This window comes from Mustela nigripes, chromosome 5, assembly GCF_022355385.1.
Source record: "Mustela nigripes isolate SB6536 chromosome 5, MUSNIG.SB6536, whole genome shotgun sequence".
Lineage (NCBI taxonomy): Eukaryota > Metazoa > Chordata > Mammalia > Carnivora > Mustelidae > Mustela > Mustela nigripes.
The window spans coordinates 28,205,240-28,227,390 of record NC_081561.1 but is presented as its reverse complement, the minus strand read 5'-3'; the positions used below and the strand labels follow the sequence as shown (position 1 = coordinate 28,227,390).

Sequence of the window (22,151 nt, the reverse complement as noted above, 5' to 3'; positions counted from 1 at the left end):
TAGCAGGGACCAAAATGACACAAGGCTGCAAATTCCTTGCTACTCAGATGCAGCTACAGACCCCTCCCTGTTTGGTAACTTAGTGCTGGACCAACAGAACGTGGCTGAAGACGTGCTAAGGCCAGGCCATATACTTCACAGCTTCCACCAGGACCTCTTGGGACACTTAACTCAGGGACATAAGAAGCCTCATGATTCTGCTGTCTTGCAGGACAAGCCAGAAACACTGGCTGACAATCCAGTGGGGTTGTAGTACCAGAAGCCCTTGACACATGGGAGCCAACAGACCTCACACACTGGCCCAGAAATGGATTTGCTCTTAACTCTAAATATGTAATTGAGTGGTCAAATTTTGAGGTAACTTATTACAACAGATCACCGGGGTTAAATTTCCTAAAACCACTCCACAGATCCCTAGGCACTGTACTGCTACGTGAGACTGCAAACAACCAACCCATCCCCAAAATCATTTCAGAAAAATTTTTTAATCCTTTTATTATTCTTTTTTAACAAACGGCCCCAGGGATAGGGGACCAGGGGAGGGGGGTGGAGGGGAAGTGAGGCCCCAGCCCCACAACCCCTCCCCACCCACCCCTTTCCCCCTTATATATTTATAATCTATATACAAGCCCCGGGGGGTAGGGGGCAAGGGGAACTTCCTCAGCGGGGTGGGGGCAACCCAGGCTCCTTGTCTCCTCGGGACCCAGGCTCCTCTGCCCGCCGGGAAGGCCCCTCTCGAGAAGGTGGCCCCGCCCGCTCCCAGGGCTTCGGCATCCAGCGCAGGGCATCTGGTGGGGAGGCCTAGGGAACAGTACACAAGCAAGGGTAAGTCATACCGGGAAGCAAAGGATGGAAAGACAGGAACTTAAGCGGTAGGTAACTCTTGAATTTTGACTTGGGGGCACAGGGATCTCTCCCTTCACCTGCTGGTAGAGGTCGATGCGCTGGGTGCGGAAGACTCCGCTGTAGGTAGAAGGCGGGGCCTTGATACGGGAATTCAGGCCAGAGAAAGACCTACAGGAAGAAGGGTGTTTAAGGCAAACATGACACCTGCTCCCTGCTCCCCTAAGAAAGCAAGCCCTTAAGGATGGGCAATCTGCATCCCCACTCCCTCTTCTTGCCTTCCAGCTGGGGGAGTACGAGATGACCCAGGTCCCCCAAGGTTGCTGCTCAGTTTCCGATAATCCTGGAACGGCTTTAGTTCCACTGGGTGCAGCTGAAGGAAAAAAATTCATGAGCCTCCTGCCTCTCAACCCAGTTCCTCTTCAGATTCTGAACCCCTACCCCTAGCTCTTATGAGATCCCTAGCCCCTCGCTTCCTGTACCTTACCTCTGCTCGCCCCAAGCTAGGGGGGAAAGGTCTGGCAGGTGAAGGCAGCACCCGAGTAGCAGGAGCAGGTGGGGGCCGCACAGCCAGGCTGGGGGGCTGCAGAGCAGGGCCCACAGGTAACAGAGAAAGGGGTGGTGGGGCAGGAGGTGGCGCTGGTGGCAGGGAGCCAAAGTTCACCACAGGCAACTGTGAGTCCACCATGGGTAGAAGCATCTACAGTAAGAAATATGGGCCAGGGGTGGGAGGGGGGATGGAAGGGAAAAATGTCAGAAAAGGAGAAATATAGTCAAATAAATAAGCCAGAGGCTGGTCACAGAAATAGAATGAAGGGCAAAAAGCACGACAAAAGGTACCTGCTGGGCAGGGGCCCCCGAGGGGAGGAAGCCACTTTGGCCACCAGGTTGCAGAGGAGAATAAAAATCTGAGGGGGATGGCAGATCCTGGCGCACCTGTTAGGGACCACAGGGATCGGTGTCAACTCTCCCAAAAGCATTCTCTCCCTTTCAACTCCTGAAGCCCATCACCTGCCCACCTCTTACCTGAAGCAAGGGTGGATCGGGCAACGGGCTGGGGCAGAAAGCTGGAGAGTAAAGGAAGGAAGGTGGAGGATACAGGATTCCTCCAGCTGGCAACTTCCCCAGCTCTGTTGCTTGCAGTGCGGAGAAATCCAAAAACTGGCCCTTCACAGCTACCCCAGAAAGCAGTGCTGAGGGGGGCGCTGGGCCCGGGGGGAGGTACAGGGGCTGTGATCTGGAGAGGGAAGACAAACAAACAAATTAATTAACTAATAAATTAAAAAATTCCAGGTGCAGGGGAGGAGTCAGGAAACCAGAATCATTTTATTTATTTGTTCTAAGCTAAGTCTACCAGCTTTTGGTATCTCTGAAACAGGTCTTCCCTTTCCCTCCCACGGAAACACTGTTCCCTCCTCCCTTCTGAGATCCAAAGGCATCTAGTCTTACCTGTAAGGGTGAAGGGAGGGTGTCCCAGGGCGGAAGCCTCCGTTGTTGGGATGTAATTGAGAATCTATGGCTCCCCCTGAGACCTGCGGGAGGGCAAGGCTGGAATAGCTCCAGTTTTTCTGGTCAAGAAAAGATTGCCCGCCCCACCTACTACGGTAAAAGCAAGGAGAAAAACGAAATCACAAATAATGATGGTTTATAACTACACAAATTGAAAAGGCTGGGCTGTGAGGGACAGCAGGCAGAAGGGGGTCATGGGACAGGAAACAGGACCTACTTGTGAACTGGGAGGCCCAGGGCTGCTGTAGAAGACCTCAGGGTACAAGCGCTGGCCTGAGGAGCTGGGCTCTGGGCCACAGTGCCCAGAACTCACGTTCTTCGATTGTGGCTCAGCTGAGGCAGAACTGGGGAGCAGCTCCCAGTCTCGGGATATGGGAATGGCCTGTAAAGAAACCTGATTAGGAACAGTATCAGCTTCCCAGACATCCAGGTCATACCCAGCTATTTTCTCCAGAAACTGAAGGTCTTTCCACCAAATCCTCCTACTCACCTCACTGACTGAGGCGGTTAGTTCTTTCTCTGCTTTTAAACTGTCTCCAACCACTAGACGCAGGTCCGAGTCCTATGGCAGTGACAAGGGGAGACCGTCCCGTGACTCAAGTTGTGTACTGTCCACATCCCACCTCCAGTCCTTCCCTTCTCTCCACCCATCCCGAGATACTCTGATCCTGCCCATGCTATACCTTGTCACTGGTGCCAAACTGGACTGGGGGGCCAGGTCGCTGGGATGGCCGGAGGGAGCCAGGCTCTGGGCCTCGGTCTGTCCGCTGCAATCGTTCAGTGCCAATGGGGCCAGGGGGCAGAGGCTGCTCCCGGGGCAGCTCCTGGGTTGGGGAAGTAAAAGGAAGCCCAAATGAAGGAATGGCCACAACACACAAGCACAGGGAAAGAGACAAGTGTATGGCCAAGGTCAAAGTCTCAGAAACATTCCTCTTTTCTTGATCTTTTACCTTTCTGTCACCATCATGGGGAGCAGGTGGCCGTCTCCTAGGAGGTTCAGAGGGTTCAGAGCCAGGGGTACCCTCACCAGGAACAGCATTCAGGGGTGAGGGACCTCCAGGCCGCTTGGGAGGCCCCTCTGCTGTCCCCTTGAGTCCTCCATCAGGGGAACTTCGCTGGCTGCAGGGACCTGATGACACCTGAGAGTCCCCACTCAGGTCCACCCCACTGTCAGACTGACTCATCTGAAAGGAGTAGAGAAACAGTTAAGTCACAGCAGGAAACACCCCAATACCTCACTGATGTTTACAAACACACAAACTGAAACACAGAACTACAGGGTTAGCCCCAGACAACACAGAACAGATGGGGAAGAATCCCAGCCCAGACGAACCTCAGTTCCAGCCACATCCTCAAAAGGGCTCAGGGGTTCCATCCAGGGCTCCATGGAGCCAGGCCGGTAACTCTTCCGGCTAGCGGCTGGGAAAATCACCAGGGGGAAAACCGCCAGAGGTGAGACACTGTCCTGAGACCGCCCTGCCCTCTCAGCCCTCTGACATAGCCTTTCCCACCCCTCCTCAGGCTTACTCACCAGTATGTAAATGGTTCCAGATGTGAGGGGTCAGGGCCTCTGTACCTGCGTCTCTGCACTCTCCCTGAGGGCCTGGGCTCTCAGGCTTTGGGCCTAAGAATCCAGAGCTATGAGAAGGCGGCAAAGATTCCTAAAAGTGAGAAAGGCCAGAGACAAAACATTAATAAACTGGGAACAGGGAACTGGAAGAGGCTGGACGAGTATGGGGCAAAAAAGATGACAACCAGTGATTAATACTGAGAATTTGGAATAAGGACATAATGAGAATAGGGAAATGAAAAAAGGTAACAAGAGCCTTCAGGAGTAAGAGCAATTAAGCACAACGTCAAGCTCCAAATCTCTCACCTCCTGCAGCAGCTCTGGTTTTCTGGAAGGCCGCTCCCGCCGTTTTGTGGGGAAGGAATTAACCCCAGCAGAGTCCCGGGGAGTCCCATTCACCCCTCTCACCATCAGCCCTGGCTCCTCGAAGTGGGGGTCTAGGGAAAAGGGAAAATCCATCAGCATCTGCTCTACCCCTGACCTTTGCTTTTCCCATCAGCCACCTCCCAATCCTTCTGCCCTGGCTCAGTGCAGACACCCAGGATCAGAGCCCCCAGGCCAGACTTCCTCCCTGCCTCCTGACCTCTGGGGATGGAGAGGTTCCCACCCACAGCCACTCCAGCTTACCTGAACTGACACTGTTGGTGGTGGTGGCTCTCTGAGGGTCGTATCGGGTTGGGGGCCGAGGGGAGGGGCCTTGAGGGGTTTGGGGAGGCCCAGGCTTGGGCCTTGGGTGCCCCCCTGGTGCAGCTGCACTCCCTTGGCGGCTGCTGAGTTGGGCCAGAGCCTGTTGGATGCCAGCAGGGTTGCTGTGGATAACTTGGTCCAGGCGGAAGACAGCAGAACTGCTGGGTGGAGGGGGAGGTAAAGGAAGCCCTGGGGGCCGCTCCTCAGGAGGTCGGCTGAAGAAAACAGAGCATCAGCTCCAATATTCCCAGAATTATTAACATTTTCCCTACCAGTCCAAACTTCCAACCTCTCCCTCTTCCCCATTAAAATTTAGGTGTCTCTGAGGACGTCTAACGAATTTCTATATGCATGCAAAATTAAGAAACAAATACATGCATGCTCAACTTGATCAGCAATCACCTTCCAGTTACGTTCCCTAGACAGGACTGTTCAAGGCCTAGCAGCCCATGCTCTTAGACCTCAAACTCCGTGGCACCCAACTTCCCTTTCCTTCAGGTCTTCTTCCCTCCCCAACGGTTTAACCTTAGAAATAAACTCCAAAGCCCGTCCCTACCCACCTCCGGTTCTTGGGAGAGGGCCAGCTCCTCTTGTCCCCTCGCCCTGGGCCGGTCCTCCCTCCAGGTCCCCCACCACCTCCGCCACTGCTGCTGCCACCACTGCCAGCCTTGCTGCCTGGGCCCGGGCGCCGATTCTGCCTTTCCATGCCGGGCCGCTGACTCGAGAAGCTCCGCTTGCTCAAATCCTTGGCTCTCTGGCTCAGATCTCCACGGGACATGGCTGAGAGGCCTGGTCCAGTTCCACCTCCACCACCCCCAGGAGTTCCCACAGCTTTGGGGGCCAGCAGTGCAGGTGGGGGAGCTTCCTTGTCCCCCCGGCGCTCACTGGCAAAGTCGCTACTCTCTGATGCAGTTTCCCATTCCTCGTTGGCTTGATCGGAGTTCTGGTTTGACAGATCAGGAGACTTGGCAGCTGCCCGGCGCGGGGGTGGGGGCACGGATACTGTCGTGAGTGTCTCCTCTGCTCCAGAGGTGGGGGCTGGCAGGGCTAGGGAAGAGGGCTTGCCCTCAGCCCCTCTGGCAGCGTTCTCCCGTTCCTGTTTCAACCTCCGGAACCGAGGCGGTTTGTCCTGCTGCTGAGCCCTCCCATGCCGCCTCCGTCGGGGCCGCTCACCATCTTCCACACCCATGCCCATGTTGCTGCCTCCACTGCTGCCTCCCCGGGCCACGGGGGACAGAGGCCCTGGGATCAGCTTCTCTTTCAAAGGCTCCTTACTTGGTGGCAATGCAGCTGTTGGAAGCTTCTTGGGAGCCAGGGACTTGGTGGGAGGGCTCCAGCCTGGACAAATGGGTGGAGGGGGCCTCCCGCCCCCTCGCCCCCGGCGGGATGGCACCCCTCTGGGAGTGAAGACACGCCCCCCTCGGGCAGTGGAAAAGCGGGCTGGGGCAGGTGAAGGAGGGGCTCCGGATGGTGGAGGAGCAAGAGGGACTTGGGTGAGCACTCCCTCCTTGGGCGGGGGAGCCTCCTTGTCTGAGGGAGCCAGATCGCTCTCGTGGGTCTCACTGCCCGTTTCTGAGCCCCGCTGCCGACGCCGCTTGGGGATTTCTTCGTACTCTGAACCCTCGCTTCTTGTTTCACTGGCAGTGCGGCCTCGGGGAGCAGGGGGATGGTTTGGTCCCCCTGCTCCACCTCCACGCCCATCGTCTCCCCGGAACTCTCGGTAACTACGGAACTCTCGGCTGCGGGCTCCCCGTCCCCGGCCCCCATAGGTCCCCCGAAAACCCCTCCCTCTGGCAAAATACTCGCCTCGGCCCCGGCCCCGGCAAGAGGCAGGACCCACTCTTTCATAGGAGTAATCCCTTCGAAGCCTTGGGGCAGGGGAAAGATTCCCACTGGGCGGGGTCTCCTTGGGGACCCCTATCTTCCCCTTTGCAGCCTTGAGGAGGTCTGGCTTTGGAACCTTGGGGCTTTCATCGCCTTGCTCCAGTGGCTTGGAAGGCAGCTCTTCAGCTTTTGTAGGTGGTAGGGGTTTCTTTATAGGCCCAGCCCGGCGGGGAGGGGCCCCTGGTTCCTCTGGAGGGATCCCACGACGACTGCTGCCTGGGCGAGGGCCCCAGCGGGTCTCAGTGCGGCTCTCTCTGCGAGGTGGAGGGGGGCCTTGGCGGGTAGGCTTTCGGCCGGCATCTGGCCCCGTCAGCTGTGGAGCCTCCTCCTTGGGGGTTTCCTTCTTGGGTGGCAGAGCTTGTACCTTAGTGGCTTCATCATTGCCTGGGGGCCAGGGGAGTGGACGGGGCCCTGGGGGAGCTGGTTCATCCAGAGGGAAGCGAGGGATTGGGGGCCCAGTGGCTCCATTCTCAGGAAAGCCTGGGTAACTGGCCAAATAGGGTGGTGGGGGAGGTACTGGAGGAGTCTCACTCCTAAAAACGGACACAGAAAGTAGAAATTAAGTAACTTAGAATGAGGAAAAGCAAGACCTGGTGGAGAAAAAGAACATTCTATTACCCCACTGACACTCCTCTCACATTTATTCCTGTCACCTCACCACTAATCCAAAGAACCTTTTCTCCTAACCCAAGTCCTTTCACTGGCAAATGCACCCACTTCCACTACACAGACTCACCGCATCCCCTTGTCATCCTCATCGGCAGCCTGGCGCAGTGGGGAGGTAAGCGGGCGGGGATCATTGGGTGTGGTGGTGAAGACATCTCCTACCCAGGCCAACTTTGGATCCACTGGTGGAGTGCCCCGCTCCCGCAAGAGGGGAGGTGCATGGCGCTCAAACGGTTCTGAGCTTGAACCCCCACTGTCTGAGCGCTCCCGGGGAACTAAGCCTAAGAAAACAAGAGGGATGAGAAAGCTAACCCTCTTCTATGTGACAGGACATCCAGCTCAAGCAACATCTCCCCAATCTACTTCTGTCAGTCACGCTGACATCAACTCCTCCATCTCTTATTACAGGCAGGCTTGACCCTGACACTCTCTTGAAGGAGTTATCTTTTTCACTCAGCTTCCCTATGAATGAATTGATGAATTCCCCCCAAATAAATCCAGGCCAATGGAAACCCATTGTTTCTCCCCCAAAGCCATTCCTGAAACAAAGAGCATTCTGAGCAACACTAAAACACATACCCACCGTTCTTCACCCATGACCCTTCATCCGCACAGCAAAATGCGGACATCTGCTTCCCAGGACTGCAGTGCCCTCTACCCACTCCCTCAAGGGCTCTTACCAGAGGGATGCACACCAGGAGGATAGAAGTCCAGAGGGGGCCGGCCCTGGAGGAGCCGGGGGTCCACGTAAGGAGGTATCATCATCCAGCGGGGATCAAAGTTCATCGGGGGCATGGGTGGGGGACGGCCCAGAGCACCTGGGTATAGGGCCTTGGGGGGCGGTGGCGGAGCCTGTGGAGCTGGCACAGCCCCCATGGTCACAGGCTGTGGTGGTGATGGCGGGACTGGAGCAGGTGGGGCGGAACCCTGTTGATGCTGCTGCCACTGCTGCTGTTGCTGCTGCTTCAAAAGCTGCTCCTGGTGAAGGACAGCAGAGGGGACGAGAGAGGCATCAAAGCCCCTGCCTCACCCCCAACAGGAAAGGAAATAAGCCCATAAACAAAGTTAATACACAGACATGACAGATACTAGGACTAGATGGACACCAGGGTGATGTACCAGAGACGGCAGTGGTAAGACCTGGAAGGCACCTTCTGAACTGGGTACAAGAGAAAGCCAGGAAAAGGAAACCACTCTTATGAGAAAAAAAAAGAAGGCTCTCACCTGCTGCTGCCGCTGGAAACGAGGTGGCAACGACTTCTGGTATTTGGGGTAGCCCAAGCCCTGGCTGGGGGGCTGCCGGGTGGGACCAACCCCATCACCCTTGGATTCCACCTTTGGGGCTGGGGTCGTGGCAGGAGAGGGAACTTCTTCTGGTTGTTCAGAACCCTCTTTTGAGGGCAGTTGGGGTTCCACTGCATTGACAAAAAGATAATCATCAGGGTGATCTAGTCCCCCGAGACCTGTGACCAACAGCCCACTAACTCCGCTCTTACCTCCAACAAACACCCTCTCTAAAGAAGAGCCAACGATGGTGGCATGTACTACCCAGGAAACCACGAAAGAAAGAGGTCACTGCTCACCAGGAACTCAGATAGTAAAACCTCCCCCAACTCAGATATCCATACGAACAAAGGAACCCTTTTTTTCTTCCACCACTGATCGTCTGATAAACCGAAACCATGCCTTCTGCTTCATTTCCTCCCAACCTTACCACCTTGTGCCCTCAGCCCCAACGGAGGAAAAAAAAAAAAAGGGACACCTAGAGTACCCTATCCTCATTTCCGTACCTGGGCTGACTTCGAAGCTGCCACTGCTGGTGCTACTGGTACTGCCGCCACCACTCACCAGCGTGGGAGCTGGAGCCACACCTGAAGCGGGGGCCGACTGGGCAGGAGCGGATGGTGTTGGCTCTTCCAATTCTTTTTCTGGTGTTGGGGCTGGGGCTGGTGGAGGAGCTGGAGGTGCAGAGAGTTCTTTAGGGACTGCAGGTGGCGGAGCTGGGGCAGGAGGGGCAGCAGGTGGGACAGCAGGCTCTGCTTTGAGCCGCTTGTCAGGTGCCCCAAACTTCTCATCAAGTCGCTTGAGCTTTTCTGCGCAGGCTGCCCGGCGCTCCTCTTGCATGCGACGCTCTTCCTCCTCTCGTCGGCGCCGGGCCCGCTCCACAGCCAGGGAGATCTCAGATGAAGATTGTTTTCGCCGCTGCCGCCAGGCCTCATCCTCGTCTTCGGGTGCTGGGGGCTTGCAGGGAGGGCCCCCCCGATCCTGTCAATGGGCAGACCCGGCAGGGCCAGAGGTGTCAGTCGTCAGATTTATTATCTTCTCCACAGACTGACCAACTGTCTCTAGCTGTGGGGGCAGGCACCGGCCTTGGGTTGGTGGCCTCTTTGGGTAGGGACAAACTCATCCTAATCTGATTTCCTCTCTTCTTTCAGAGACCCGAACACCCAGGGCTCCTTGTTCTTCCTCACCAGCATCCCATTTCTTTTAACCCAGGTTCCCGTAACACCAAAAGAGGTCTCAGAGATGCTCTGGATGCTTTTCAGAGCTGCTCCACTGCTTTACACTTCCTGGAGCCCCTTCTTGACCCTCCCCCCAGCTTCCTCTATCACTAGTGCTTTAACTTCTCAGCTGACACTCATCTCCCACAACTAACCCTTCTCAACCCCTCATTGTAGACACTCACTGGGTAGTCCCCAGGGGGGCCCCAGTTCCCGGCGGGGCCCCGGTGAGGTGGGGGTGGGGGAGGCTTTGGGGCAGGAGGCCCCGGCTCTGTCTCTGGAGGCCGAGAGGTCTCTGCCCAGGCCGTCTTAGGAGGGGGCGGTTCGCTGCCGGGGGAGTTGCCCTTTTTGCCATCTGCTTCAGGGGGCCGTTCCTCACCAGCAGCTGATTGGGACTCCTTGCTGTGAGCAGACCAACAGTGGAATTAAAATCAGCTGAAAACCAGCTCCTTTAAGAGGATATTACTGTGAGAGAAACTGAGCCCCCAACTCACTGGCCCTCAGCTCCCTCCTCATCAGAATCTCGCCCGTCTTCCTCATCGCTGAACTTGAGCTTTTCAGTGTAGTCGACCTCTTCGTGGGCCCCTATGGGAAGAAGGAAAAAGTGATATCCCAAGTATTCTGCTCTCCAACCTCAGCTAACTTCTGGAACACAGGACAGGGTCGGGTATTATGGAGTATAAATGCGCTCCCAACACCAATCCCTCTCTGCATGAAGCCACACTGAGAGTCCTGGCATTCCCACACCTCTCAGTTCTTTACCAGATCTTGGCTTTCTGCCATCTGTTTCCCCTACCCTTCAGCGTCTCCTTTCTCCCACACAATTTCACCCACACAATCCCCTATTTATTCATCAGATTTTGACTTTTGAGATCAAAAGACTTCATCCTTCATATGCACTGACCTGCCCAACCATCATCATTCTCCTGGTCCAACTGGTCAAACTCTTTGAGGTTATCCTCTTTAAGAATCGAAGGCCGACCTACAGGCTCTACAAGGCGCATCGGCGGCCCTGAACCTCGAGGGCCTGCCACACGGGGGAAACGGCTGCGTGTGAAAAGACAAATGGGAGACAGAATGTCGAAGATGGCATGCTGTAGAACCACATACAAGACTCCGCCTCTGGGCCGGAAGACCATCTCCCTAAGAGGCTTCCCTTGCCCCAACCAGAAACCCACACCTGGATTACTCACCTGGGCCCATCAGGAGTAGGGTATCGGTAAGGCCCCTGGGGTCCATAGGGCGGAGGAAATGGGAGATACGGGGGATACATCTGCAAAATGGCCCAAGAGCAAATGCTTAGAGGAATAAATATGCAACCAGCTCCCTAAACCTATCATCCTTCCCTCTGTCATAGGTCCCGGCTTTCTTTCTGTCCCCTCCAAAGGCTCACTCCTAGTTGGTAACTCTCTAGTTTCAAGTGCAACCACTCCAAAACAAGATAGGCAAACTCACAAAGGGCGGCATCATTCCGCGGTAGGGAGGGAACTGGGGTGGGCCCGAAGGCTGTAGCGCCCCCCGGGGATCATGGCTGTGATGAAGTTTGGAGTCTGGGCCCTCCAGCTCATCAGGGCCACGCCCACCTCCGTCCCTCCAAGTTGTAGAATCTGTATTTTGGAAAAAGCAAAGAAGGAAGATAGCTAAAAATGATGGAGAAAAAGGTGAATACGCCAGAACTTAGCTCTGAGATGGAGTAAGGTACTGTTCTGTACAAAATATAACCAACCACTCACTCACCCAACTCACAAATGTTAACCACTCACTTTGGGGGCGGAGGCTTGGTCCGGGCCCAGACGACTGTTCGGCAGACTCCCTTTCCTTGGCAGCCTTGTCCTGGTCGCCAGCCGCCTGCAGGGTCGGAAATTCCTCTCGAGAGAATCGTGACAGTAGGCTTGATGCCCTTCCACCTGTTGGTTCAGAGTAGCAGACCAAAAAATACCCCAAAACCCCAAAAAACATATTTACTGAAAACGTACCACAAAACTCAAAGGCTCTGATAGTACCAGATCATCAATTTCCTGCTTTAAAACTCACCCCCTACACACTGTGTACCCATTCCCCAATAAACAAGGTCAGTTCTGGGACACCCCCTCAACCTCCCGTAAGACAGAAATGAACTTGCTCATGTGGCCCGTGAAACCTAATATGGGGCCCAAAATTTAGCAAGAGAACCAAAGAACACTTTGCTAAAGGTATAATGCAGGGCTCCTACCTACCACAGGGCACAGAACAAGCTCCCCAAGCAGCCCTGCACTCACCATCTCCATGTGCTCCATGGGTGACGCTGGCTTGTGCCCAGGACTTTACCCCGCTTGGAACCGAAGGAGTGTTCTGGGGAAGCAGAGAAATAATAAACGGTGATGTGAGCACTGGAACTACAAACCATTCTTACCCCCAGCTATTCAATACCACCTAGTTCTTCACACACCTCGGGGGCTGCTGGGGGTCGTTTCTGCTGGTTGGAGGCAGGCGTCTGTGAAGCCGGCAGTGGCTGCGATTCCGGCGGCTGAGCGGTTGAGGCATCGGAACTAAGGAAATGGTAGGATGGAAAGGTTATCCAGGACCTGAGATGCCTCCACTACTTGTCCAACTGATGGAGGACAGGAAGTAAACCCAAGCCCATCTGTTACTATTTACAAGTACTTGCAACAAAATACTATAATTTAGTCACCCCATGTAGGCTGTCATCTCTTTGTTGATCCCTTCCTTCCACCTCACAGAAAGGTAAAAGTGTCATTCCTTAGTCCTCTAACTAAAGAGCCCTGGAATAACCAAGAGGCTTCCCTCGGTCTCTGGATCTTATGTGGCTGGGCTAGACCAACCCACTCCTAAAGTTAAAGTTAAGACAGTCATTACTCTAGGTGCCCCAGACCTCTGTCTACCTCTTGGGGTCGGACTGCTCCTGTTTGCTTGCCCATCCTGTTCCGTCTTTCGGCACTAGTGAGACGTTGGGGTCATTGCCTTTGTTCTCGGCTTTCAGGCTTGGAAGGTTGGCTGGGGGTGGCATACGCCGGGCAATGGCAACTTTCCCAAGACTCTGCAGGCCATGGCGAGGGGCAACTGGAGAAAAGATAGGAGGGTGAAGAACGCCCCACATGGACAATCAGACAGTTTCCTACCCTCGGCCCCATTTGTACCACCTTAATGTCTTATTAACAAACTTTTTTAAAGAAACCATTCCTTCCTTTTGCCCTCAGCAACCTCTAAAATTCCACTGTAAACAATAAGATGCATTACAGTTGATGCTTCTTTGTTGGATGGTTCATCTTGAGCCTGCAGGAAGCAAGCTGGCCCCAGAATTCTCCCAAGTCCACATTTCTTTGCCTCCAGTTCTTACGTGTCCAAAGACAGGGAACTATAGACACGCCTTTGTAGGAGGGTCACCGGTGTTCATCCAAAGCCCAATGTTCCCTATGGGACCCAAGATAAAGCTGGGAAGTATCTATGGTTCCTCTAGTCTTTTAATACTTGGCTATGACCATTTCCCTTCAAAGAGCTTTAGAATGTATGCCCCATTCATGCCCAGCCTCTAGGAATTAGGAACATCTTGGCAGGACCCTCACCAGCGGGTTTCTGGATCTCTAAGGACTTGCCCTTATACGTATCAAACAGGTTGAGCGAGGAATACTTCTTTCCATCCTTCCCCTTGGCAGTCGGCCCCGAGCGATCGGACATTGCGCTGGAAGCTCATTGAGTACGTTGGGTCCTGCAGGCACCTCCCCCAAAACGTGCCGGAGCCTGTGGGCCAAACACCAAGTGTTTCAGTCTCTGCTCCCTTTACTGACTCCAAGAGAAACCTAGATGCTCGTTTGCATTTTCACTAGGGGCCCAGATACTTGGCCCTCTGATGTCTTTTTCTCTAGCCTGTTCATACTTCCCACCTCTTTAAGCAACTCCCACAGAGCCCAAATGCCATGGTCCCTCTTTCCCCCAGACACCTCTTGCCAAGGGAATCTAAATAAAAAATCTAGTATCCTTCTGGTAGTAGATACACACTTCTTTTGTGCCAGTCTATTATACAGGTAGTCACTTCTTCATTATCCTAACAAACTCCCTCCACAAAAAGCATTCCAGAGACATAGGATAAAACACAGCAAGTCCCAGTCCTAGAAACAACCAGAAAGAAGCATACAGCTCCATCCTGCAAGGAACAGAGCTTTAAATCCCTGACTTATTAGACACCAGCTCCCTAACTGTGCCCCAGGTTCCTTTCCCAGCAGCCTCACTCCCATCTGGGGAGGTTTACACGAAGGTATGCCGGGAGTTTAACGATTTTATGAGCTTGTTCAGCCAGACTGGGGGCTGGTGCCAGATAATTCCTCATGGAATTGGGGCTCTACATACCCCCAAGCTACAAAACCCCTAGTATTTGGAATATTCACCTATTTTTTTCCCTAAATTTGCCCTCATCCCAGCTCCTGGAAAAAAAATCTGGTCTCCAGATGAAAACACTGCTGGGCTCTGCTTACCCTATGCAGATGTGAGAAATACAAAACATTATGGAGCCACCTCCAGCACACTCTGTAACCATGGGGCCAAAGCCAGATGAACTTCATTTTCCTCCTCTCAGTAAGAATGTTCATCCGCAGTCATTTCTTTTCCCAATATCCCTTCCTCCCCAAGCAGGCCAAACTCTGCATCGTCAGTGGGCTCCTGAGTGACCAGGCATTCATTTATAGGAAGGAATGGCGTACAGGAAAGAAATGGGAGGTGGTGGGAAATCCAGGCAGACCCGCAATAAAAAGCTGAGTAAAATCGGGATAAAAACCAGGGAAAAGTTTTAGACAGGTAAGATAAAGGAGCAGGGTTTGCCCTATAGGTGTTTAAAGACTCCAATCTTTGAAAAATAAATACATGAAGGAAAAGGGGATAGACAAATAGCGGAGCAACACTAATAAAAAAGGGTCAACATGAAAGGACGTGGAAAATAATACAGTTAACCAGAAATGGTAAAGAAAAGATACAGAGCAAAGTAAGAGGGCAATGTCAAGACACCCAAGGAAAAAAGGAGGGGAGGTGAGACAGAAACGAAACAGGAAAAACAAAAAAGCACAGAAAGACTGAGGAACATAAAAAGCAAAGATGTAGAATAAAAGCAGGGTTCCAGGATGGGAGTGACTCGACGCGAAGAGGGGCGTCAAGAAAGGGGAACCCAAGTACTGGGTGGATGGGAGGGTGGCCCAATATGGAGGAAAGGAGACTCTCCGAGGATCCGCGGGCGCGGCCCACCCCAAAGTGGCGGCGGGGAAGGGGACCCACAGATTGGGGTGAAGAGGCCAAGAGCGCAGCTGAGGGTGGGGAGCTCAGGGCCCAGAAGAGGGGGTCACCCCATGAAGCCAGGAAGGTGGGTGGTTAAGGGCAGGCCATAGACTCTGTGTGAGGGGTTGGAGGTCCGGGTACCAAGCTGGGGTATCAGAGGGGGAGGGGCAGGCAGGCCCCGGCAGCAGGAGGACAAAATGGCGGCGGCTAATGGCAGCTTCTCCTCCCCACCCCCCCGCCGCCGGCCCGCCACCGCCGCCGCCGCCGCCGCCGCCGCTACCACCGCTCCCGCGCCGGAAAAGGGCGTTAGCACTCGGCTTCCCAGACTCACCTGGCCGGGTGCGCGGGGGTCCGGGACCGGGGCCTACGGGGTCCCCGAGGTGGGATGGCGGTGGGGCGGGGGCGGATGGCGGCGGATGGCGCCGGGTTCGGCTCCTCCCGTCTCCCTCGCTCACTCCGCGGCTAGGCTCCGACTAACGGCCCATCCGGGCAACCGCCGCCCCCGGGAGCACCCCCTCCCTCCAGCCTTCCTCAGCGTGTGGCACGCCCACTTATTTGCATAAAGGGCGGGGCACCTTCTACCCTATCCCTCTTTACTTCGAGGGCTGTCCTTATTTGAAAAAAAAAAAGGCAGGGTGTGCAGATCAGGCATATGTTATTTGCATAAAGAGGAGGGACTTTCAGGCGCTCGGATGCCGGTTGGCTAAAGCGACGCGCCCCCGGCGTCGGCCGTTAAGACGCGTAGAGGGGCGGGAATGCAGTGACCGTCCGCCGGGCGGTTACGGCGCAGGATTTCCACGACGAATGCGGGTGGGGGAAGGGGCGGAGCGTGCGTCGTGCGTTCGTGGAAAGATCAGAGCGGAGAAACGTAGGGACGCCGAGAGTGGAACGAAACGATGGAAGACTGGCAGCGCTTTCAGCAAAGGAGATGGAGCCAACGGGGCGGAAGGGATTGGCTGCCGGGGGGCGGGGCTTACGTAACGAGGGAAGAGTCCCGACTCACGCGTCTATTCGCGAGAGGTGAAAGCATCAGAGAGGCGGGGCCTTCTAGTTATTAAATCACGTAATGCAAATGAAGTGGATAGGCAGGCCAATCCTGGGGTGCAGGGGAGGGTGTTGTAGGCCCCATGCAGTGTAGGCATTCTTTTGCTAGTTCTATTTATTTGCATAATACATGTAAATCATTTGAACAAAGGTAGGATAGGAATGATCTTTTCATCAACATATCGGCAACCAGTGACTAAGACATTTAATTTTATAACCTACAATTTTTATAAATATATTTGTATATCTGATATTATTGGCAGTTTGTATTCCCTTCACAATGGGTTTCATTCTACGAAATGTACTAGTTCCCTCCTTTGTCTCTCCTATTACTGTGCTCCAATCAGACCTACTACCCTTCAGCAAATCATTCGAAAACTGTATTTCGAAGGCGTGAGAGATATCCACAATATATTATGAAAGTAGAGGGATAAAATCAGATCCTGCATGGGGAGGCTCAGGAATGCCTCTAGAAAAACGTGGATCTTATTAAGAAATGGGAAGAACTAGTCAGGATTTAGCCAAGTTTGAGGAGAGGTTGCACAGCTCAGGCCCAGTGAACTGATGAGCAGAGGCATGGTTTTGGCGACCCGTGCCTCAGCTGGTGTGACTAAATTAAGTGCCTGTCCATTATGGAAAGTGAGAGCCGGAAAATTCGCAAGAATCTGATAAGAATTTTATCCTGAGGCACATTAAAATAGTTGAGATGCAGTTGCTAAGCATTTGAAATGGTTCTCGTGTCCCCCTGGTCTCCTACCACAGCAAAATTTCTTGGAAGAGTTATCCATCCTCACTGTCACCCATTTCCCTCCTGTCGGTCATTCTTTTTTCTTTCCTTTTTTAAAAAACATTTTATTTATTTATTTGACAGAGACAGTGAGAGAGGGAACACAAGCAAGGGGAATGAGAGAGAGAGAAACAGACACCCTGCTGAGCAGGGAGCCTGATGCAGGGCTCAATCCCAGGACTCTGGGATCAGGGCCTGAGCTGAGGGCAGCTGCTTAACAACTGAGCCACCCAGGTGTCCCCTGTCATTCGTTCTTAAACGAACTCCAGTCAAGCCTTCACCCCAATTTTTTAGCCAGTGTGCTAAAAGGACATCAGTCTTATGTCTTGAAATAGCATTTATGTGCTGATGACTCTCAAATTCATATCTTCACTGCAGACCTCTCTGACAAACTCCACACTCGTATACACAGCTATGTACTTGACATCTCCACTTGGTTTTCTAACAGATCATTTCAAATTCAATATGTCCAACACTGAACATTTGATCTTAAAATTTGCTCTCTCCACAGCCTTTATCATATCAGCTGATGGCAACTTAAAAATTATTGTTGAGGCAAAAACCCTGGAATCTTCATGGACTCCCTTCTTTATTTCACTCCCCACTTTTAATCAGATGGGAACTGTTGTCTTGAGAAAATATCCAGAATCCAGCCAATTCACTTACACTGCTTCCACCTCGATCTCTTCTCACCTGGGTTACAGTAACTTGCCTTTAGTCTGCCCCTGCCCCTACTGCCTATTCTCTGCACTGCAGCCAAAGTGGGCCTTTTCTCAGAGGAGACCTCAAAGGACTCCCTTGCTCAAAGTCCTACAAAGCCTCTTAGTCTCTCTTAAAGTCCTTTAGAGTGGCCTACAAGACCCTAAATGATTTGGCCCCCTGATTTTATCACTTTCCCTACTTCTGCCAGGCATGTTTCACCTTGGAGCCCTTTTGCTTCTCTTTGCTCTGCCAAGGTGACCCTTCCCCGCAAAACCCACGACCCTTACTCCTTTACCTCCATGATGTCTTTGTATGGTGTTGGTCGTCTTCTCACCTACCCTGATTACACATTCAAAATTTTAATCTTCCCTGACCATCATGTTACCCCTGAACCCCTTTAACCTGCTCTACTTTTTCTTCTAACATCATATAAATTTTAAATTATTGTTATCGTTTGTTGTGTGTCCTCTTCTCATACTATTTTCCACAACAGAGTATAAACTTTACAATGGCAAGGATCTTTGTTTTGTGACTCTTATAACCCAAGCACCTAGAATAAGGAATGGTACGTTGTTGCCCAATAAATGATTTTTTTAAGATTTTATGTATTTATTTGACAGAGAGAAAGAGACGAAGAGAGAGAGCACAGGAGCAGGAGGAGGGGCAGACCTAGGGAGAAGCAGGCTCCCCAGTGAGCAGAGAGTCCAACTCAGGGCTTGATCCAAGAACCCTGGGATCATGACCCAAGCCAAAGGCAGACACTTAACTGATTGAGCCACGAGGCACTTCCCACGCCTAATAAATGATTTTAAAGTCTTTTTATCAAAGCATATTATATTTATTTATTTTTGATGAATTTTCACAAAATGAGCAGAACATGTAGCCAAAAATAAAACCTTTACTAGCACCATGGAAGCTGCTAGAGGGCCTCTTCCAGTCACTGCCCTCCCCCAAGGCTTAGTACTAACCTTAGAACAACATACATGTATATATATATACATATATATTTAAATATTTTATTTATTTATTTGACAGAGAGACACACAACGAAAGACAATACAAGCAGGGGGAGTGAGAGAAGGAGAAGCAGTCTTCCCTCTGAGCAGGGAGCCTGATGCGAGGCTCGATCCCAGGACCCTTAAATCATGACCTGAGCTAAAGACAGACGCCTAATGACTGAGCCACCCTAGTGCCCCTATAACAACATATGTTAGTTTTGCCCTCTCTTGTACTTTATACAGATGGCATTGTATAGGAAGGGTTCTCCTGTGTCTGTCTTCTTTTGTTCAACATTATGTTGAGGAAGTCCATCCACACTGCTGCATGTAGTTGTGGCTTGTTCATTCTTGTTGCTGTGTAATAATAGTCTGATGTATGACTAGAACCCAATTTATTTATCCTGAATGAATGAATTATTTAGGTTCCAGCTCCTTTGTATCCTCCTTGGCGTCACCAGGGTTGTTGCAAAGATTAAGATAATTAGTACACAGAAAGCATTCAGGGTGGTATAGGGTGGGTGCTCAATAACTATTGATTTTGTTATATTCAGCTATTTTATCCAACTTGCAGTGATATCTTCCTCATCTGAAGTGCCACACAGTTACCGTAGCACATTTTAGGAGGCTAACCTGGCTTTGCCACTGGGAAGAGCCAACACTCCTGTCCTCAGTACAGGAAACAAGCCAGTGTAATAATTAGATTATTATCTGGGATAATAATTAGATTATCCCTCTCCAGAAAGTAAGGAAATCTGAAAAAGTGGCCAGAGACTGGGGAATGCTAGAGTTAACTCATCTGGACCTGTTGGAGGAAAGGTCTAGGAATAGCCTTACTGAAGGCTTGGGAACTCTGACTTTCCTTCCTTCTCTGGGATTGGCTTTTTAATCTTTTCTGCCATCCAAGTATTCTGTATCCCCAGTATCTATCCTCAATATCCTCCAAATAGAAGTCCCCTTTCCCTTCATTAGGCTCAGTTCGGCAGCTTGTCCCCTAAAAGGACCTCACTGACTCATTTAGTGCTCACTGACTCATTCAGATGTTATAGTTTTGTGAATCCTTTACTCAATTCAATAGCATCATCAGTTCTTTCATCCATCTATCTATCCATCCATCCATCCATTCAAGTTTTAAACATTATAAAGGGCTTCTGATACATCAGGCACTGTGAAATAGATCATCCCCACTTTCAGATGAAAGGCTGAGAAAGGTTTAGTGATTTTGTTAGGTAAACAAAGACTAATGATGGAGAATATTGGTTCAAGATAACCCTTGCTTGGGGCACCTGGCTGGCTCAGTCAATACAGCATGTAACTCTTGATCTAGGGGTTGTGAGTTGGAGCCTCACATTGGGGATAGAGATTACTTAAAAAAAAGCAAAATCTTAGGGACACCTGGGTGGCTCAGTGGGTTAAGCCTCTGCCTTCAGCTCAGGTCTTGACCTCAGGGTCCTGGGATCGGGCCCCGCATTGGGCTCTTTGCTTGGCAGGAAGCCTGCACCCCCCTCTCTGTCTGCCTCTCTGCCTACTTGTGATCTCTTGCTCTGTCAAAAAAAAAAAAAAAAAAGCAAAAGCAAAATCTTAGGGGAAAAAAGAGAGAATCCTTGTTCTTCCCCATGGTCCTGGGTGATTTTTTTTTTGTCTGTACATGTCTTTTTGTCCCATCTAAATTCCTTGAGAACAAGGCTATCATATATCTGGACTCTCCCTTGAAGTACAAAACCATCTGCTATAGTTGACACATTACAAAATTGTGGATGGATTGTTCATATGGGCAAATCCTTTGTTGCCCTTCCCTCAATGATGCTTCACTTCTTCCCAGACCAAGGGAAAAAAATCCCCCCAAACGGAGACCAAACTGACTTGATCTGGAGAAGGATAGTTTATTTAATTTAGTGTACCTCTGGCCCACAATTCTGTGCCCTTTTCCCATGTTGGGGTCTTTAGAAGTCCCATCAATCTCACCACATCTCCCCTACCACAAATCAGGGCAACTCAGAGATATTTTTCTTGGCTGGGGGACCTGCTGGCTTCTCCTGTTCTCTTGCTTTCTCCTCGTACATCAGGATCCTAGTTGAGATGGGAAGAGACAGAGGGATCAGGGGACTGTCTTCTCAAGAGAATAAATCATAGGCTACTGTGAAAGTCTGGAAGAGGACAGGGGTTATTATGGTCGGAGGAGAAGGAAGAAGAGTAGGGATGGCCATGCTAGGGGCTGCAGGGACCAGAACAATGGATAGGGATAGGAACTTGGAAGGGTCCCTCAAAGAAGGGAAGAAATAGACGCTGAGTAATGTATGGGTGACCCTGGGGATGGGGTAGGGTTGAGGAAAAAACAGGTAAGCATAGGAAAGGTTGGCACTGGACCCTCACATTTTTAAGATGGCAGATCTCTTGCCCAGCATCATCTTGAGGAAGTCAGAGTAGCTGAAAGTCTCCCCAGAGCTGCCAGACACCTCCCTGATTAATTTTTTGAGCTCCATGTGGGTCTTGGGAACCCCAAGCTTCTCCAGCATCCGCTTCAGGGACATGATATCTAGAGGCAGAGGAGAGGGGATGAGAAGAGGGAGCCTCTTTCTCTCTCTCTGTCTTCGCCTTCCCATTCCCATTCTCATCCCTCCTACTCTGGTAGCTGGGCCCTCTCCCAAATCACCAGGAATAAGCACAGTAGGAGAGACCTCCCTCTTCCTGGGTCTGCACATGCCCCCATCACCCTTTTCTCACCGATATCTCCGTTTCCATTCAGGTCAAACTCCATGTATTTCTCTGGATGAGGGGAGAAAGCAGATAGGGTAAGCACTGGCTGGAGGGTCCCAGGGACGGGCAGCACAGGGGATTGAGGAAAGGTCCACTGACTAAAGGCTAGGTGGGGAAGATGTGGAAAGAGGAGGTAGGGCAGGCAGAGGAAGTGCGGGTGGGGTTGAGGGGCCCTGTTAAGGTGTAGGGAACAAGAGAGGGTGCTAGAGGGGCAGCCCAAGGAAAGAGACTGCAACAAGGGGGAACAACGGAGGCAGCCTCCCTTTTTCGCACTACGTATGTAGACTCTGCGTCTCTCCGGTCCCTTCTCTGTTCTTGAGGAAATCCCACCCTCCTCACTCCCCCTCTGCCCCTTCAGTTTCGCCCTCACTCTTGAAGATTTCCAGTTTAGAGGGCAGATCCTCATCACTGCTATATTTGGGATCATCCAGGAATTGCTGTGGGAGAAAGCAAGGAGCCAGGATATGTCCCCTGGTTCAGGGGCCCCTTCCCCCCAGGTCCTGCCCCCTTAGATCTTCCTTTTACCTTGTTGAGTTCATCCAGTCTCTCTTCCTGCTGGGCCTTCAGCAGCCCAAAGGCTTTTCCTCCTGAGGGGACACACAGAGGTTAATGTTTCTTCACCCCCCATTCCTCTTCTTTCTTCCACGCAGGCCCAGGGTCATCACAGTTCTGCCCTCCTAAGCCTGTCTCCACCTCCTAGCCCTGCCCAGGTCTGTCCATCTCCTTGCTCTCATTTTAGGCTCTGCCTCTTCTACCTTCCTTACCCTGTAAATCCCTGGTTTGGCTCATAGCTCAGTAGATGCTGATGGAGAGACCAGTAGATAGGTGGACAGAGACGGAGCTGGAGCTCTGTCTACTGGCTCTCCTCTCCCATCAGCCTTCTCTGAGGCCTCCCTCTTGAACTTCCCCTTTCCCCTCATTCCCTCCTCCTCCAGTCCCAGGCCTCA

The 22,151-nt window shown here is 52.1% G+C and overlaps 2 protein-coding genes and 1 non-coding gene across 5 annotated transcripts; all 3 read right to left on the bottom strand.

Moving 5' to 3' along the window:
* Positions 1-466: 466 nt before the first annotated feature.
* PRRC2A (proline rich coiled-coil 2A) lies at positions 467-15,459 on the bottom strand. 2 transcript variants are annotated; one of them, XM_059399817.1, is made up of 31 exons: positions 15,251-15,459; positions 13,224-13,398; positions 12,543-12,720; positions 12,089-12,188; positions 11,919-11,991; positions 11,424-11,567; positions 11,116-11,267; positions 10,854-10,933; positions 10,565-10,707; positions 10,155-10,245; positions 9,846-10,062; positions 8,950-9,424; positions 8,384-8,574; positions 7,840-8,137; positions 7,230-7,440; positions 5,170-7,026; positions 4,550-4,824; positions 4,229-4,359; positions 3,884-4,013; positions 3,686-3,771; positions 3,303-3,536; positions 3,036-3,176; positions 2,843-2,914; positions 2,570-2,734; positions 2,293-2,375; positions 1,870-2,080; positions 1,684-1,779; positions 1,331-1,543; positions 1,122-1,216; positions 924-1,014; positions 467-801 (listed from the first exon to the last, which is right to left on the bottom strand). In XM_059399817.1, the coding sequence occupies exons 2-31, from the start codon at positions 13,333-13,335 to the stop codon at positions 661-663; spliced, it is 6,486 nt and encodes a 2,161-aa protein (XP_059255800.1). In that variant the 5' UTR covers positions 13,336-13,398; positions 15,251-15,459; the 3' UTR covers positions 467-660. The 2 variants fall into 2 exon arrangements, with proteins under 2 accessions (XP_059255800.1, XP_059255801.1); XM_059399818.1 differs by having other exon boundaries at positions 4,550-4,767.
* Positions 12,909-13,040, bottom strand: LOC132018893 (small nucleolar RNA SNORA38). Its single transcript, XR_009404665.1, has one exon. It is a non-coding gene; the product is annotated as a small nucleolar RNA SNORA38 (small nucleolar RNA).
* Positions 15,460-20,314: 4,855 nt separating the features above from the next.
* On the bottom strand, positions 20,315-22,119 carry AIF1 (allograft inflammatory factor 1). 2 transcript variants are annotated; one of them, XM_059399814.1, is made up of 6 exons: positions 21,969-22,119; positions 21,730-21,791; positions 21,575-21,641; positions 21,172-21,213; positions 20,821-20,983; positions 20,315-20,517 (listed from the first exon to the last, which is right to left on the bottom strand). In XM_059399814.1, exons 1-6 carry the CDS (start codon positions 21,991-21,993, stop codon positions 20,433-20,435), a joined length of 444 nt encoding a protein of 147 aa, XP_059255797.1. In that variant the 5' UTR covers positions 21,994-22,119; the 3' UTR covers positions 20,315-20,432. The 2 variants fall into 2 exon arrangements, with proteins under 2 accessions (XP_059255797.1, XP_059255798.1); XM_059399815.1 differs by lacking the exon at positions 21,575-21,641 and having other exon boundaries at positions 21,969-21,984.
* Positions 22,120-22,151: the final 32 nt, after the last annotated feature.

Coding starts and splice junctions, on each gene's coding strand:
- PRRC2A (XM_059399817.1), bottom strand. CDS start 13,335: ATGTCCGATCGCTCGGGGCCGACTGCCAAGGGGAAGGATGGAAAGAAG. Junction 7,027..7,229: donor GAGGATGACAAGGGGATGCG/GTGAGTCTGTGT, acceptor GTCCGTTTTTAG/GAGTGAGACTCCTCCAGTAC. Junction 2,915..3,035: donor AGTTTGGCACCAGTGACAAG/GTATAGCATGGG, acceptor TCACTGCCATAG/GACTCGGACCTGCGTCTAGT.
- AIF1 (XM_059399814.1), bottom strand. CDS start 21,993: ATGAGCCAAACCAGGGATTTACAGG. Junction 21,214..21,574: donor TAAACTGGAAATCTTCAAGA/GTGAGGGCGAAA, acceptor CCCCTCATCCAG/AGAAATACATGGAGTTTGAC. Junction 20,984..21,171: donor GAATGGAAACGGAGATATCG/GTGAGAAAAGGG, acceptor CTCTGCCTCTAG/ATATCATGTCCCTGAAGCGG.